Source organism: Lontra canadensis, unplaced genomic scaffold, assembly GCF_010015895.1.
Source record: "Lontra canadensis isolate GAN:19392208 unplaced genomic scaffold, GSC_riverotter_1.0 scaffold16, whole genome shotgun sequence".
In the NCBI taxonomy this organism is placed as follows: Eukaryota; Metazoa; Chordata; class Mammalia; order Carnivora; family Mustelidae; genus Lontra; species Lontra canadensis.
In genome coordinates this window covers 7,923,736-7,942,491 of record NW_022631010.1, presented here as the reverse complement: position 1 = coordinate 7,942,491, position 18,756 = coordinate 7,923,736, and the positions used below count along the sequence as shown (strand labels likewise).

The window sequence follows — 18,756 nt, the reverse complement described above, 5'->3', positions numbered from 1 at the left end:
GCACGTAACCTTCTGTGTCCACATTGAGCTACACATGAGTTCATACCAATGTCTCTAATTCTGCTCCATTACCAAATGGGTCATTCTAGCCTCCTTCTCTTGCTTCTCTGCGAATTCCCACTCCAAACAGTGAGGAGCCCGGAACCCGCTCTGCACTATCCATTTAGCCATTTATTCAATTCCAGGGTTTTTGTATCAGAACTGCTAATCCGCATCCCTGTGGGAGACAATGTATCAGCCAGAGTAAAATGCCCAACGTATATAACAGAAGAGTACTTGGTGTATAAGGAAGGATGGGGTTAACTTGCAGCTGTCCATGGAGGTGGGGTGCTCAACTCCAGGCATGTCTGAGAGACTACTGAATACACTTGGCCAAGATGTGGGTTAATCATTCTTACTGGTGATTTACAAAGTGCTTTTTAATGTCCAAAACTCCCTTGAAGCCCTCCTGTACTGGGATGTCTACGTTAGTACTTTAAAAGGCAAACAGCGATGGTGTGCATTTGGTTTTCATTGATTATCCAGCATGACTTTAACTACGTGACCAGTAGGTATAAAAGACCTCCCAGTCAGCCTGTGCCTTGGTTCCCCAAGACTAGGGTGTCCCACAGGTATTAAGAAGAAAGTGCTCACGTGTTTTTGAAACAAAGGATGAGATAGAAACATTTTTTCATGGTGCTGATAACGCAGTAGGGAACGTGCTTCAGAGAGCTTGCTGAAATGATCTTGGCCACACATTCAGTAGCCAGAAGAGCCTGAAGCTGCAACTTCAGGGTCAAAATGACATGATTTAAAATTCTGGGAGATCAATGACAGCATATCTTAAGACACCTGTCCTATGGTGTAAATGGTTAAACGTGGAGGATTTGATGTTTTCCCAACACTAAATAATTCTTTTCAGAAAAAGATAATTCATCAGAGAAAGAAATCTACAGTACATTTAAAAGCATATTTAAAAAGTACATCCAGGGGGCCTGAGTGGCTTAGTCGGGTGAATGTCTGCCTTCGGCTCTGCTCATGATCTCGGGGTCCTGAGATCCAGCCCCATGTAGGGCTCTTTGCTCAGGGGGGAGTCTGCTTCTCCCTCTGCCTCTGCCCCTTCCCCTTCCCTGCTTACGATCTCTCTCTCCAATAGATAAATAAAATTTTAAAAGAAATAAGAATTAAAGGACACATCCAGATACTCCAACAGAATACAAACAGATACTTTCTAGAACTCAAGGCATCAGAGAGGATTAGAAACCCACCCGTTTCTGGGACTAGGGAGGTTGGGAAAGAGGGAGAAGTTGGGAAAGGGTACAAACTTTCACCTGTCAGATGAATAGGGTCTGAGGCTATAATGTAAAACATGGTGACAATAGCTGAGGACACCGTATTATGTAATTAAGAGAGTAGAACTTAAGTCTTCTCACCAAAAAAAGATAGATACATGAGGTGATGGATGTGTTAGTTAAGAAGGTCTTTTCCCAGTGAATATGTATATCAAATCACTACTGTACATGCTTTAAATAACTTACAATTTTATATGTCTGTTATACCTCGATAAAGCTGGGGCTGGGTGGGGAGTAACCTTCTTGTCTTTATGTCCCAGCTTAAACTATTTAGCGTTCCTACTTTTGCATGTAACAGGCAAAAAAAAAAAAAAAAAAAAAAAAAAGTCTTGCTGACTCAGATCTGATAACATAGTACCAGGCTCCACAATTTCTAGCCCACATTTAATTCATGTATCTGGAACGGACAGGTAAGGGCTTGCTGCCTTTCCAAGCAACCCAGAAAGTCATTTGGGATTTTATAGTTTAATAGAAATTAGGGGTCAGAGAAGAATCTAGGTAAACACGGAACCTGAGGAGTGGCTCAAGCTATCTTCACAGACCAGAGATGGGCTCTGTCAGGGAAGATGACCCGAAAACGAAAAGGCTTAGTTTGTGTGTTTCTGCACTGCCCCCTGCTGGCTGATCATGGAACAGTAATTCCTCCTGTGGCTGGTCTCTAGAAAGACCTCAGGGGTCTCCTCAGAGCAAGTGCTGAACTGGCCCTATATCAGGGAAGACCAGGCCTGGGAAGTGGGCGTGAAGAGCAGCAGGAGAACCACTTTCCTGGAGCATATCAGAGTAAGTGCTGGTGTTTAAGACAAAAGGATAACATCTTAGTGGAAGGAAAGAGGCTCAGCGGCAGTGGGATTCAGGCAGGTAGAGAGAGATTGAAGACCCCATCTGCGGGCTCTCATCCTTGTAGGCCGTCTGGCAGGATGGGGACAGCAGCTGTGTAAAGGAATGCCAGGTGACTAAAATGCATGGCTGGGTTTGGAGACACGGTGCACTATGGGAGATACACGAGCACGTGAATAATTGTGTCACAGAGTGACGAAGGGGCCGGTTATCTTGCCTAGAATCTTAGGACAGGTCTCCAGGAGGTCATGTCTGACCTGCTCACAGTAGGTGAGTAGGAATTGCAGGGTAGGAATTCTGCAGGGGGGAGGAAGTACTTGAGAAGGTTTGGTGATATGGTGGGACTGTAGACATGTGCTGGGATTATGGAAGGTGAACTTGGAGAACCAGGCTGGACTGGCTTATGAAGGACCTCATGCACTTGGCAGAGGTGCCGTGACCTTCTTCTGGACAAGGTGGAACATCTTTAGAGGATTTTAAATAGATCTGGAGGGCCCTCATAAATGAGGAACTGTAGATCCAAACAAACGGTAGAGATCACTTCATTCTGCTTTCTTTGGAGAATCACATGTGTTTCCAACCTGCATTGTTTCTGATACATCTGAAGGGTGTTCTCATAAACCTGCCCTATCTCTTTTCAGTGATTTTGTACTTTGCCTTTTTTATGGTGCAGGTAAATTCCAGACTACTTGGGCTTTTGTACAAGAGGGAAGACAAAGAAAGTCATCCCAGATCACAATGAGCCATTTATCTAATGTTGCTACGACAGTGATGAAGGTATATTAAGTTCTGTTAAGACATGACAGAGTCTCCCATGTGGGAGTAGGAGTAGTTCAGAAGGAGTAAACTGGGTTTCCAAGGGCAAGATAGTGACATTAATTCATTCAGTCATTCCTTGGGCTGATGAACTCAGCTCTGTGTTAGGCGCCATGTGCCACACAAAAGAGGCAGAAATCCCAGCTCTTATCACTAAGGAATCTATATTCTGCTTGGGAATCCATGGAAGGAGGCTAGGGCAGCCAAGGAAGATAGTCCAGTGTGATCTATGGAGGGTGTTAAAGCCATTACAATGGGACACAGGAGATCTTTGTGGAATCAGGGATCCTGAGGTGGGGTCAAGGGCAGGTGGATGGCCCTCTATAGGAAGCTCGCAGGATAAGCACCCCAAATCCAGGAACCTTGAGACCTTGGACAGAGAACATTTGCTGGTGTAGGATTTGCAGAACAAGCATTAAAATCTGTTGCATCTTGTCTCAGCCTGAGCTGCTCTAATGAAGTACTATCCGCTGGGTGGTTTCTAAACAACAGACATTTATTTCTCAGAGTTCTGGAGTCTGAGAGTCCAAGAGAAGGGGCTGGCAGATTCGGGGTGTGGTAGTGTCAGCTACCACACTAACTAAACCGTTGGCTCTTTGTGTTCTCATGGGGCAGAAGAGGCGAGGGAGCTCTCTGGGGTCTCTTTTATAAGGGCACTAATTCCATTCATGAAGACTCTGCCTTCAATACCTAATCATCTCCCAGAAGCCCCTCCTCCTAATAATCCTTCTTTACCCATTGTGGGTGAGGATTTCAGCAGAGGAATTTTGGGAAGACACAAACATTCAGACTCTAGCACATGTAATTTCCTACCACCAGGATCCTCAGGCCTTGTCAATTTGGGCTGTATATCTGAGACAGGAGTTTCTGAAGCTAATAGCTAGCTGCGTCTTCATTATCTTTAACACTCGCTCAAGATGAGCTGATACAGCACATTCTTCCTGAAAGATCGCTATAATTATAAGTCAAAGCTACTCTCATCTCATCTTTTGATGCTCAGATGCACACTCTTTGGCTAAACAAGAGCACTTTTTTTTTTTAAATGATTGCCCTAGTTTTCTAGCATATTCTTTACCAGACCTTCCAACTAAGCTGTGGTGTGCTATTTACAATTAGAGAAAATGAATACTTAAAGCAAGTTTAGAGGCATTTCTTTATTTCCCTGTTTTGACTGGCAGTGGGAAGGCCACCAGCACTTGGGATTCACAGGTTAAGGTGAGTTACTTGTCAGGCTTGGCTTTGCAGAATGGTCTGTCCTTATAAAAGCAGGTGGAATGGCCTATGGTGCTTAGTAGGGATGGGTGGGCACCCACAAATTTGAAAGTTGGATTGGGCTTATTTTCTCAGTGCTAAAGTGTCTTTGTCTTGTGTTTCTTTCTTCTCCTGCCTTCAACTCTCACCATTAGGAGACAGAGCCGGCATTGTCTGTAGCCCACTCCAACTATGCAAAGGGCAGGCTGGAAATATTAGGAATCAATGCCTTTTGGGAGTGGTCTTCAACCAATGATGAGAGTGTTGGTGTATAAATTCCCCAGCTCCCTCGCCTTCAGGTGGGGTAACTCTGAGCCATTTTCTTTCTTTCTTTCTTTCTTTCTTTCTTTCTTTCTTTCTTTCTTTCTTTCTTTCTTCCTTCCTTCCTTAAAGATTTTTAAAATTTATTTGAGAGAGAGAGAGATGGAGAGAGAAAGAGGGAGAGAATGAGTGGGGCGGGGTGCAAAGGAAGAGGGAGAAGGAGGCTCTCCATTGAGCAAGGAGCCTGAAGCAGGCTTGATTCCAGGATCCTGGGATCATGACCTGAGCAGAAGGCAGACGCTTAACTGACTGAGCCACCCAGATGCCCCTCTGAGCACATTTTCTATGTCACCTCCCGGAGCGTCTGAGCAGAATGAATTCCAGTTGCCCACAGAGTGAATTTGCTAATATCCCCTTTACTTCCTCACTTCCAGTGTTTGGGGGTTCAATTCCCTAATATAGTACTTGTATACGGATCCTTGTCTCAGGACCGACTTCTGGGGGAACCCAGCCCAAGACAGCAATTAACCTACAGAGCGACACAGTTTCCTAAATGTAAGGGGAAAGAAAGAAGCCTGCTCTCCTTGGACTTGATCAAGTGTATTTACAATCTCGATTTTAGATCTTACCTTTTTGTCTTGTCACAGTGATACACTCATGAGTTCTGAGGCCAGTGACCTTCATTTTGTGCCAGTTATTTCCAAATGCAGCCTCTTACTTGACTTTCATGAGGTAGGTGGGCAGCCTTGGTGGGGACAAGCTGGAGGAGCCAAATGAAGAATGGAGTGAGGACTCAGAATGGTTAGTCTACCTGCTTTAGTGAATGTTGGGCTTGTAGAGCTTTCTAGAAAACTGGTTTAATTTGTATACAGCAAAGTATTTAATATTAAGTGTAATATGTGAAAAAACGTACATGTGTATGTGTGCCCACATAACTACTACCAAGAATGAAATACAGAAACTTCCATGACTGACAAAGTTCCCTCTTCCTTCCCTCCCAGTTCACAGTCCTCCCTACTCTAAAGAGAATCACTGTTTTGTCCTTTATTGCCATAAACTAGTTTTGTCTGTTTCTGAACCTCCTATAAATAGAATCATACAGTGGTGTGCACTCTTTTGCATCTGGCTTCTTTCCCTTAATAACGTAGTGTCTGCGAGATCATCCATGTTGCTCTGTGTTCCAGTAATTTGTGAGATCATGACCTGAGCCAAAACTAAGGGATGCTTAACTGACTGAGCCACCCGGGAACCCCTAGAAGTGTGTTTGGATGTGCCTCAACCCCATTTAGTTTTTAGGTCTCAAACATCAACTCCCAATTTTAATACCCAGATCCCCTTTATTCATGCATGCAGATCATCACATGTGAAATTAAAAAAAAAAAAAAAGACTTATTTATTTATTTTAGAGAGAAAGAGAAAGAGAGAGAGTGAGAGAGAGAGAGAGAGCGAGAGTGAGAGCATGTGTGAGTCGGGGAAGAGGCAGAGGGAGAGAATCTCTAACAGACTCTGTTGAGCACAGAGCCCGATGTGGAGCTCGATCTCCCAACACATGAGATCTTGACCTGAACTAAAACTAAGAGTCAGACACTTAACTGACTGAGGTACCCAGGGGCCCCACACGTGAGATTGATTAAAGAATCATACTCCTAGTTCAAGGCTGTCTCCACCATTGACCTGTTCTAAGCTCCTCTATTGTGGGTCCCATCACCACACCCTGAGGCCTGGCACGGATACCCCGCACACAGAAGCCACTCTGTGAGTGGATTCCGTAGCAGACGGGCCAGTGGGCGGAGCCTGGTGGCCTGGGAGCTCAGCTGTGCTCTGATTGGAGTGTTTGCTATGTCCTGTTCTCTGGGGATCACCCTGTTTCATTCCTCACCGCTGTTGTGCTACTCACAGTCTAATCTAGTGTTACCCGGGGCTGTGTGCAGTGCCCACACTTGCCACTTCTTTCTAGACCTCGAAGCCTTTGGGTTTCTTCTTCCTGGCCCCCTTCTCTCACTTTTTATTGATTCTGCCTAAGTGTCATCTCCAGCATCCCTGGGAACAGCTAATTGTCCCTCTTGCAAGCTCCCATAGCAGCCTCACAGGCCGCTTCTAGCCTCTGATGCTTCCCTATCACTGTGGATGGTGCATACCCCAAACTGATAGATACTAAGATTTTGACAAATTTCATTATTGTACAGATTTCCTTCATAGTGTTCAGTAAAGTTTTGTTAGAACACATGAATGATCACCCTTTATCACCCTTTATATACTCTGGGGACAGCTACTGAAATAAATTCTGCCCTTAAACTAAACGATTCTACTGCGTAATAGGTGAGTGACATTAGGCATCCATGGGCTTGATTCTTTACAACGGAGAGACACCGTAGGCATCCCAGAGCCACGATGTTTGCTGGAGTGGAAGACATTCTGGGGGTTCCAGCACCTCCCCGGGGAAGAGAAGTGGGTGAGGCAGGGGGTGAAGGCCAGGGAGCCTAACATGAAGCAAGATCCGCATGGGTTACCTCAAACTCACTCCACCCCAGAATTAACCTCTTCGTGCCCCGGGGGCATTCCCGCAGCTCTGGCTGTCGGTGCCTGCTCCCCACCCCGCAGCTACAGCCGACTTTCTAAAGACTGGCCCACTGTGGCAGTCACCTTCCCAATGCCCTTCAGTCAGTCGGAGCTCTCTCGAGAGCGCTCGCCCCTCAAGAGTGCTCCACCAGCGAGCAGTGCCGGCATCACCTGTGAACTCGTTTCAACGGCACCGTCTCCGGCCACCCCAAAACTGCTGAAGAAACATCTGCACTTGCCCAAGATCTCCGAGAAACTCGTGTGCCTGCTTGAGACGTGCTGTCCTGTAGGACACAAGACAGACACGAGACACAAGGAGGAGCTGCTGCTGATCTTGCCCCTGACGCTCTCCAGCCTGGCATCACCCCCCACACACACCCACACATCCCTGCAGACTGAATGACTTGCAGCCCCTGGAAGACGCCAAAGTCTTCCCCCTTCCACAACATTGCCCCTTCCCACTCTTCTCCCCTGGGGACCCATATCCATCCTTTCAGACTCGCCCTCTCTGGAAAACGGTCTCGCTGGGGCTCCTGCATCGCACACGGCAGGATCAGCAACCTGAAGGAACGACGGTGGCTCGTTCACTCATTGTGTCTCTGCAAGTCGCGTGCATGGTCACACACACGTGATAGCACGTCAGTGATGATTTACTGCTACATGACCTGAACTCCAGCGGCCGCCCCAGGGGCCACAGGTGGGAAGAGAGATCCAGAGGGCAATCCTCAACGCATCTAGAGCCCCCTCCCCCTGCCACTTGAAATGATCTTAGCTGTGATTTGGTAGGGCTATCAACACTGTCGGGGGAATGAATGAATCGTGTAAAGGGACATGGGAAACAACCGAGTTTGCTGTGTGGGGAGTCAGTCACACAGGCTCCCCAGAAGTGACTGTCCACATCTCTTCCGCTTCTAGCAGCAACTATGCTGCACAAGCTGCTCAGAATTAGCAAGGTGCGTTAATCATGTTTATTTTGATATTTGAAAACAATAACAAAAACAAAAAAACCTTTCTGATGGGGGGAGAGACTGCCGTCCCAGGGCCAGCCAATTCTTAGATACAGCAAAGGGCTCAGCTGGGAGCTTGCCATCAAGATGCGAGGTAATCCATCCAGAGCCATGCTCCTCTGTCCAGGCACCCCTGGAGGCAGTGCTCCTCTACTTCCCCCTGCCAGTCCAGATACCAGAGACCAGACACCACCACGATAGCCCAAAGCCCAGTGAAATGATTCACTCTAGCTTCACTCTGCCTTGCCTTTCCTGAGGAAACTGCAGGCAAGACTTCTGACCTAGGCTCTCACTTGTTCCTGCCTCTTCCTCTTGACTGAAGCTTGGGGTTCCTCCTGTTGCCCTGGATGATAAGCCATGCGTCTCACTTCTAGGGGGATTGTGTCACATTAAACTTGTCTTTCAATGGCATTGACCACTTCATGTTGTCATTCAGTCACCTTTATAAAATAAGACCAGGGCACAGAGTACCGGAAGTGGGCAAACGGTACACATCAGATCTCCCCCCAGTTCCCAGAGAGCTGGTATACCAGCAGGTGTGTGTGTGTGTGTGTGTGTGTGTGTGTGCATCAACACCCCAACAGCAGGGCTTTCTTGCCCAGCAGTAGAGATCCAGCACAGGATGGATCAACACACAGTAGGAACTCAAAAAATGTTGGTAAGATGAAGGCCTGGATTCAACCACAAAACACCCAAGATGAGGCACATTAGCTAAAATGTGGAATGTAAGTTAGGAGCCAAGATAGTGCCCAGAGGAAAAAGTATCTGTAATTCTAGGTAAAAGCCATCTACAGAGGCAAAGGGCCAATGGCCTTGAAATATAAATGGGAAGACTCCCGAGACAGGGTCATCCTGCCCTGAGTGAGTCTGGCAGCTGGACTTCTGGAAACATCAAACTGCACAGGTCAGTGCTCCACTGAGTTTGAAATTTCGGGAGGAAATTTTTAGAATCTGTTCTTGTGACAGGGAGCCTGAAAAGTCTTTTAACTTTGGGTGGGTGGAGGTCCTTCCACCCTTTGGCTATGCCGTGTGGGTAAAGATCTGAGGAAAACCCACCAATCCTTTGCCTCCTGCTCCCCTTTGTTTTTTTTTCCCCCAGGGGAGCAGAGTTGATGGTGGGGTTTTGCTTAGGCACAGGGAGAGATAAAAGACATTTAAGAGATGCTAAAAGGGTTTTGGACACAGTTCCAATGTGAGTCTGTGTGTGTGTGTGTGTGTGTGTGTGTGTGTGTGTTTTCCCCCCCGCACCTCCACGCAATTCTCCAACACCAGCTGGGTGTCCTATAATTCTCTTTTTTCCCAAGTTTTTATTTAAATTCTGTATGTCCTATAATTCAACTCAGTTCTGATACTAGTAATGTCAGACCCCACAGGCTAAGGGCTCAGTCCTCTGAGACTGCCTCCCACCCCCACTCAGACACACATCCCAAGTCTAGGGTGTCACCTGTGTTTCTGACTGGCTGGCTATAGACAGGAGGTTCCAGTAACCCCTTCTTGGGCTCAATTAATTTATTAGAGTAGCTCACAAAACTCACAGAAACATTTTATTTAATAGATTGTTGGTTTATCATAAAAGAACATAATTCAGGAACAGACAGAGAGAAAAGATGCATAGGACAAGGTATGGGAAAAGGACACGGAGCCTCCATCCTCTTGGAATGGACAACTCTCCCCAAATCTCCACGTGTTCACTAATGTGGACGCTTCTGGAAGTTTTTTTTTGTTTTTTTTTTTTTTATGGAGGCTTCATTACCTGGGTGCAACTGATGACTCCTTGGCCATTGGTGATTGGTTCAGCTTCCAGTCCCTCTCCTCTCCCCAGAAATTGGGGGTGGGGGTATGCTGAAAGCTCCAAACCTCTAGTCTTGGTTGGTTCCCCCTGCAACCAGCCCCCATCCTTAGGTGTGCTCCAAGCCACCTCATTAACATAAACTCATGAAGGGACTGGTGATGAATAACAAGACACCCATTTCACCTTTATGGCTGTGAACCCATTTCAGGAGCTGAGGACAAGAGATCAAGTGTTAGGACAAAAGATGCTTCCACTCATCTTATTGCTCAGCAAATTCCAGAGTTTGCAGAGTAGTGAGCTAAGAACCATGTATGAAGATCAAACACAGAAAAGAAATGTATTTTGCTCATCTAGATAACTAAATATGTATTTCTTAGAAATCACCATGTTGTGGATACTGTAACTCCGTCATTTTGTTCTTGATCGCTAAGTAGCCCTGAGTCAAAACACCAGTTAAAACAATTAGAAACCTTATTTATGGATTTGGAAATTCAAGTACAACACAGCTGATATGGGAATTGGCTAACCAGGACCCTACCCTAGACCCTTCCCTCTGCTTAGTCCTTGACACTCACTCCCTTTGATGTTGAAGGTTGTTTCTTTTTTCTTTTTTCTTTTTTTTTTTTTATTTGAAGGTTGTTTCTTGAGCCTGGAGGCCTGGGGAAAACACCTCACCCTGTTGAATGCTGATGGCATCTCTGATGAACCCGTGTGTAATTCTCTCTCCCAGGCCCCTGCCCTCTCCTGCCTAACCTCCTCTCCCGCCCCTTCCCTCCATCCCAGGAAACCAGCTGTGTTAGGTCTGACCCTCACTTGTTTCTAGCTTCCTCAAGTTCCTCTCTGGCTTTTTGCCAACTTCCTTCCACTCTTGAAAGCTAAGCCCTCTGGAGTTAAAGCAATATGTATTGTTTAAGAAAGCGCTTTCCCACAAAAAGTTTTCCATTAAAATAAGATCTGGAAATTCCAAGGGCTGTCCAGGTGGGGGTGGAGATAAGAAATTCAGACCAGAGTAGGGGAAGCATCTTGAGGAGGCAGTGACACTTAAGCATTCAAAGACAAGCTCTTTGTGGTGGTGGTGCGGGGGCGGGGGGGGGCGGTCAGCTCTGGACTGGGTGCAGTCACCAGGGAGGTCCCTTTAAAAGGCGAATGGTCACGTACATGGGATATCTTTCCGTCTGAAGCCTCCCACTTGCCAAGGGAGACCGCTGAGTCTGTTGAGTTTGCTTTGAGTGGTCTGGGATGGGCTTGGAGATGTCCCGAAGACAGAGTACCTTATTTCCATTTTGTTGGCAATGTTAGATTTATTCTCATTGTGCAGGTGTCGGTCATTCGCAGGGACACGGGAGGTTGGTTCCCTTCCCTTCCACTGGGGAAGCTGGGTGCCCAGCTGTAAGGGGTCTGCTGCCAGCCTGAGGATAGGAGAAGGAGGAGTCATGTGCCGGGTGCGAGGGCATGGTCTCGAGGCAGAATGAGAGACACCCCGCCACTGGCACCCAGCTGAGTTTCCCATGGGCTTCTGCTCGTCAACGGAGCGCTATCTGAGCTTCCAGCTAGGGCGGCTGGAACTTGTCAGGTGCCTTAGGGTGTCCCTGACCAGCCATATACAACACATGAAGAAAACATGGTGGGTAGAAATGCAAGACCCGACCAAACCGCAAGGTAGGAAGTAGTTCCGGGGGGCGCCTGACCCCGTAGGTCAGCGCCCCAAGCCCATCACTTGTTATTGGGAAGCGTGAGGTAGAGAGTGTAAGTAGTTCAAGACAAGCTCAGGGCCACCCCCCGGGACCAACGTCGCCAGGACCACAGGATGGGGTTCTAAATGTTGCCAAGCGCATCCTAAGTAAGAAGGGGTGTGAAGGCTCCGGGGAGAGGCTGGCTGGCCGCCGGAGCCCTGAAAGGAAGAGCCGGGGGCTACTTGTATGCTGCACCTGATGCGCCTGCTCTGGGGCTTGCCCTCCTGGAGCGCATGCGCAGTGGAATGCGGGGCATTTACTACGGCTTGATAAAGATGGATAAAAAGGAGAGGACTGGACCTCACCCCATGCCTCCCTGACCCTCGGGAAGTGTGGAGTTGTGCACATAACCACCCTCCGAAGCCCCAACATACACTTTCCAAGCTTCTCACCTGGATCTTCTGGGACCCCAAGCCAGGTTTAGGATGGGAGTTACTAACAGTTTGGGGATTTTTCAAATGGTCCTGTGGTCAGAAATTACTGGGGAGGATTTGGGTGTGCTGTGTGTAAAGGGGAGAACGTGTTCGAGCAACATTTACAGAAGAGGCGGCTTCTTACACTCAAAAGACATAATAAAACCCCTTACAGGTTAGCACCCCCCATGGCAGGTGGGAACGAGCATGGCTCCAGCGATGTGGAAACGTAATATAGTCCCATCCAGAAAAATTTAAGTTATTTAAGTTTAAACCAGTCCACAGAAACAAAAGACACACATTGCAAGGCTGTATGTATGTGGATGTTTATTGTTTGCAGTGGTGAAAAACTGAGGCCCCCTGAAGGTGCATCAACAGAAGTGATGAAATCAACCAGGGTCTGTCTGGTCTGCGGAGTAGTCATTACACAGCAATCAAAAAAGACAAGTTTGCTAACCAGCTAGCTGTTGAGCTGGAAAGAGTTTCATGACGCAGCATTAAGCCACAGAAGCAAATTGCTGAGGGAAAAATGTGATATGTACAACAATTATGGTATTTTTAAAAGGAGCAATCAAATTAAAAAAAAAAAAAACAAAACCAACCAACCCTCCCTTATATACCTAAGCACAGTGAAAACGTGGAGACTACAGATCAGGCAGGAAGGAGGAGTTGGGTTAGGGGAGGCAAGAATTAAAACATCATAGAAAAATGAAAAAAGCATCGAATAAAGTTCTGTAAAATAAAGAGAATATTTGAAATATAAAAGCTGATCTATAGTATCATTGCTGATATGTACATTTATATATGCAAATGGAGAAGGCCTAGGAGGTAAGAGGCAGATTGAAATCACTGACTTGATCAGATACCGGGTTGCAGGGGGAATGTGGTGTTCTGGATTTCTATTGTAATTTGAATGTCACTTTTACAACAATTACATTTTCAAAAGTCAGCACTTGGAGGGGACAAGAAAGCAGTAGTTGGTGAAGTTATTCACCTTTAAAACGACCGTTTTGATTCAGGCGTCCCTCACAATGTCTTACACATGGCAGGCACCCAACAACCTTGGCTAAAGTGAAAAACCAGACTCGCAAAGCCTTCCCTGGACCTCATCGTTCGTAAACAGCAGCAAGGATGTTCAAGCGCGTGTTAAAAGCTTCATGAATAAACTTGGCATTTGAATCACCATACACAAATGCCCTTCACACCCCATTTAAATCTGGTTTCTGGAAATGTTAATGAAATGAGAAAAGACAGCAATTACAGAACATTGGCCTGTGTTTGCCAAAGAAATGAAGTCATTTTGCTTCTGTGGCTCTGCGTGCCCTTTTGGTTAAACTCAGCAGAGCTGGACTGAAAATTTCAACACCAGCCTACTAGTAAGTCGCTTTTCTTTCTTTTCTTCCTCCCTCTCCCTCCCTCCCTTCCTCCCTTCCTTCCTTTCTCTCTCTTTCTCTCTCTCCCTTTCTTCCTTCCTTTCTTCCCCCCCCCCGTCTTTCTTGCTATTGTTTAAAAATTAAAAATAAAAAACTGACATGCAAGAAATAGCCTGTACATGGTCTGTACTTTTATCCTGTGCTCTGCTCAAGAATTCATCAGGACTGTAGAAGCGGATGGTGAGGGCAGTGCTGGCAGCTTGAGGACTAAGGCCTCCTGGCATCCTCCATCCCCCTCTCCTACAGCACTGATCCCCCAGGCCCTTCGGGTAAGGCTACTTGCTATCCTGGGCTGCCCCGCCCCCAAGTCCTTCACTGACTTTCTCTGTTAAAACCTTCCACAAGTATCCTTGAGAAGAACACTGATAGCAGTGGAGGCTCAGAACGAGAGGTACCATTATCAACATTCATGTTTTAAAATACTTAGGATACACTGTCTGAGAACACACATCCCTGCCCCCTCCACACACTCTCTTTATTTTTTAATTTTTTAAAATTTATTTTTATTTTTTTAGACTCTTTTTAAAGGAGAATTGATAATAGTCAGTAACCGGTGAGTCCAAATATGGTTCAACAATTCCTGGGGGTCCCCAAGAGGGACCCCAAGAGGTCCCCACCCCAGAGGGCCTATGGGGACATCTTAGAGCATTAGACTCATTATTTGTATTTAAGCCCTATTCATATTTTGCACTATATATTTAACTAATAAGAGGTAGATACCAAGGACCACATCTCTTGCTGATGGTAAGAGTGAATTCTTTGCTGGGTCTCCCTAAAGATACGGTTTCTCTTGAGACTTTTTGGCAAGGAATTATTTTTTTATAGTGATAAGTGGCTCACAGAAATGACTGCCCCACTCCCAACAGCTGTTAAAAGAACAGCTGGCAATTGGCCAGCAGACCCATGTTAAGGGAGTAGAGTTTAGGATTCTCCCACGCAGGTACAGAAAAAGAGGCACCTAGTGCTAGGGGAACGTTACAAAGAAAATGTGTCATTTAAAAATATTTTCTCAAATCCAGGTGCTATTTCAGAGAGAGGAACAGCAAACACTTATCCTTCTTGTGAAAGAAATCTTTGAGTAGACACATCCCACTGTGGAAATGGTCTGCTCTGGGAATTTAGCCAGGCAAGATCACCTTACACCATGATTTCTGGCCTTTTCTCTCGCTTTACCTCTATGTTCGTCTTATCCCTTTACTGTGTCTTAGTTTAATTAGAAGAATTAAATACAACCTGCCTGGAGCAAGGTAGCAGGATCCATGGCCATCAGCTCAGGTGGAAATCTGGGTTTGGGTTTAGGTTGGGTGAGCCCTAAAGGAATCACAGGGCAGCTCTGGGATTGCACCGAGTGGAAGATCTGGGGTTGGACAAACCAGGATCGCATTCTGGCTCTGCTACTTTCTAGCCTCTTCAACTTTTGGAGCCTCAGTTTCCTTATCTACACGGTGGGAAGAACCCCTGTCTCTAGGAGGGGTTGGGGATAAGGGGAAGTGTATGGCCCCATCCCTGGCACGTTCTCTTCTCTGTTCAGCGAACATTTTTCTACTGCAGAATGTGACATGCCAGACACTCCCTGGGGAGCCAAGGAGGCAGGGACTGCCAGGTCGCCCTTGGGAGAGCCCACAGGGGTTCGGTACACACACATTTACCGGATACAGACAGATTCCCCAGGGGAGACTTGCCAGTGCGCCTTGAAGGACTGAAGAATCACAGCTCTTGGGTACCTTTGGGACAGACAGGGTTTGGGGCTTAGAGGAGAACTGGGATACCCCAGCCGATGGCTCCCCCTCTCAACCCCGTGGCCAGCCGGCCCGCCTGCAAGCTTATTTCACAATAAACCAAATGAAAACCAGCAGGCAGAGCAGCACGGGCTGGTCGGTGCTGACCCGAAGTCCCGCTCCCCTCTCCAACCAAAAATCACAGTGCTTGATGGAGCAGAGCTCCCTGATCAGCCGCCACAGGACCCGCTGGTAAAGCTTGTTGTCCTGTTTCTCTCGCGACAGCTCCTCCTGGTTCGCCACCTGGGTGGCGTTGATGCAGCCGCTTACGAACTTCTCCCTGGTCACGTTGGCCTCTGAGCAGCCGTTGTAGTGGATCCCGTCGGGGAACTGCCAGTAGTTGGCCTCGTAGTACCTGTTGCCCTCGGCTCCCAGGTCGACATCCAGCTTCCGGCCTTGCTTGATGAAGGCTCCGGGGCGGGTCTCCGCTGTACGTGCCTCGGTGACCTGCGAGGTACTGGGCACGGGCTTCCGGTTCCACTTGACTCGGTGCTTGATGCCTCTGGCCTTGACTGCTGAGAGTTGGCTGAACAGCAGGACACAGACAATGGCCAACCAACATCCGCTCAGATGCTTCCTCATTGTGCCAGGATCTGCAGGAGCAAAAACCCAGGCGGTTACCTTCCCCAGGGGGTGGAGGCTGGTGGGGAGGACTTGCGGGCTCCCCTGCCTCCCTCTCCCATGCAGGCGATTTTAAGCAAGGAATGCATCTTTGCACCATTCAGGTTTTTTTTTCCAAAAGTGGAATAGTTTCACCATGCTCACGTTGCACAGACTACATCAATACCCAGGTTCTTGCTTTTGCCTGGAGTTATGTGCATTCAGGGTGGAGAGCTGATTTTCTCCGACAGATAAGATGCTCCAGCTGGCAATTACAAAGCCTTTGAATAGGCATGGGAAAATGAGCGAGTAATGACATAATACATATAGGTTTTCTTTGGTGCACCCAAGTCTTTCCAATCAGAGGATCTCTGGAGGAAAATACGCAGAAGCGTTGAAACCACAGGCTTCTGAGCACGGACTGTATTGTTAATCTTCCCTCTTTATTCTGTAGCTCTAAACTGGCTCTGTCTCTGACACATTCTGCAATCCATTCTAAGAAAGTCCCGAAGGGCTTTAGGGTAATGATGGAGAGAGGTGGAAACGTGGTCAGGAGACCCCTGCCTCCTTCTGTGTCAGGGGTCAAGATGCGCTAGAGAGGTGGCTCCCAGTCTCACCCTGGGGACAGAGTAACCCCACCGTCTCCCTCACCCAGCACTTACTATGATCAGCCACTGACATTGACTGCCTTAATTCTCACACAGGGTGGGTACATTATTATTTCCCTCAGATGAAAGTTGTCCCAGGGTGGCGGTACCTGGGTGGCTCAGTTGGTTAAGCATCTACCTTTGGCTCAGGTCATGATCCTAGGGTCCTGGCATAGAGTCCCGCATAGGGATGCTAGCTCAGTGAGGATCTGCTTCTCCCTCTGCCCCTCCTCCCTGCTCACTCTCAAAAAATAAATAAAATCTTAAAAAAAAAAAAAAAAGGTGTCCTGGGATTCAGAGTGGGGAAGAGATTTGCCCAAGGCTGCACAATAGCGGCTGGCAAATTTGAAACCAGTCTGTCTGACTTGTTCCCATATGCCTACTTGCCATATCCCAAGGCCCTTCCGTTCTTCAGGAGGGGATGGTGCCCGAGTTTTGTGCTTTTGACTCTCTGGGCATGAAGGGCAGAACCGACAGGCCCTAAGCTGAGCAAAGAGCAGACTCCATGAGGAATTTTAGAGGAGATGGGATGCTGGGGAGGATCGGAAGGTCTGGGGGAGCACAGAGGCTCCCGGGTCAAGGTGGTGCCTGGGCACTCGAAGGGTTGCTGATGACATCAGGGATATCCCCCCTTCCCCCAGCCCCCCAGTCTGGTTCTTTGTCACATCTGTCTCCTGAAATCACAATAGCTATTGTGGAAATATATTTCCCAAGGTCAACTGTTCAGGGCATTCCGGCACCTGGACCTTGGTCGGCATGGATAAGAAACCCCAGAACCACGGCCAAGCTCTGTCCTAGATGAAGTTCCACTGTGAGCCCATCAGTGCCAGGGCTGAAGGGGGTTCAAAAGTCGGCTTGCTTAGCCCCTAACACCCCTTCCCTGCAGAATTCCCAAAGTGATGGGTCCACCTCTGTTAATATGTTCAATTGCGGTGTGACTCTGGTCCTTATGTAGGAAAAAAAGCAAAACACAACCTCCGTGCATGTCCAGTGACCTCTGGATGTCTGCAAAGCGGCTTCTGTCGACCTTTCTTTACCTGCAGGCATGGTCTAGTCTCTGGCTCAGGGAGGCCATGAGTGTGTCCAGCAGTAGTAACCTGAGCACCCACCTTACCCCACCACCACCCCCAGTGACCTCAGACCAGCTTTCGCCAAAGAGATCCAAGCACGAAGCCAATGTTCATTTGTCTCTTAAATAGGGGGCCACCTCTCCATGCCATCAACCCATACTCTTTTAGTAGGGGAAATGTTAAATAAGAATAATAACACAAATTACAGGTGTGTCAAGTTAAAAGAAAGACATAAAAGCATAGTGATCTTAGAAAGTCATCTTCATAGTGAAGGGCTTGAAAGCAAGAAGAAAATCCCAACCAGCTAACCCTAAAGTAGCATTTTATTGCAAGCACCAAAGCCAGTGGTGCAACACCAGGCCTGTGTCCCCTGACTCGGGACCCACTCCAGGAGATGGAAGACAGGAAACCGCTGCATGGTTTGCAGTCTGATCAGAAATGCGCGACCCTGACCACAGAAACGGAATCCAGCGCGAACTCGGCCTCCCCACGTACCTTGGGCTCTCTCTGGAAGCTTGCCTCTGGAGCTTCAGCAGCACTGTCCGCCAGCACTGCCCTCCCACCTATGTAGGAGATGTGGGGGAGGGGGCTTTCCTGCTGCTCTCCAAATAGGGCGCCCTCCTCTCTGGGCAGGACCAATCACGGGTTCCCAGACACTCCTCTGCCTTGAGGAGAGACCTCATCCCTCTTCACAAATAAACACTGTGTGGAGATCTTGATGAAGTTCAGAGAGTTGCCTTTGATTTCACTTTTTTTTCTTTTATGTATGGACGTGTGCATTTACTTATTTACTTCCTACTGACCAGTTTATCACAAAGGACATGACAAAGGAAACAAAGGAACAGCCAGATGAAGAAGTACATTAGGGCAAGGTCTGGAGGGTTCCAGCTGCAGGAGTGCTCAGGGAGACTGGGGGCACAACCTGCCCCATTGCTCATGAGTTCACCAGCCTGGGAGCTCTCCAGACCCCTCTGTTGCCAGTAACTGGGGATAAGAACCAAATACTCTAACCAAAGATACTCCTATCACCCCTAACAATCAGGAATTTGCAAGGTTTTAGAAGTTGGGTGCGGGACACTGGGGACATTATTATACCAAAATGTCACAGCTGGACAGATGGATGGAGGCATCTGTCCAGAGTCTGGTTAAGTCTGTTTTTAAGACTGGTGTTTTCAGAGGTGCCTCATAAAACAGAAATGAACAGCGTTAGAAGGAAAACGTTTTCCCA

The 18,756-nt window shown here is 47.5% G+C and overlaps 1 protein-coding gene across 1 annotated transcript; it reads right to left on the bottom strand.

Annotated features, from left to right (window-relative positions):
* Positions 1-15,203: 15,203 nt before the first annotated feature.
* On the bottom strand, positions 15,204-18,109 carry PRND (prion like protein doppel). The gene is made up of 2 exons (XM_032859387.1): positions 18,024-18,109; positions 15,204-15,804 (listed from the first exon to the last, which is right to left on the bottom strand). Exon 2 carries the CDS (start codon positions 15,791-15,793, stop codon positions 15,257-15,259), a length of 537 nt encoding a protein of 178 aa, XP_032715278.1. The 5' UTR covers positions 15,794-15,804; positions 18,024-18,109; the 3' UTR covers positions 15,204-15,256.
* Positions 18,110-18,756: the final 647 nt, after the last annotated feature.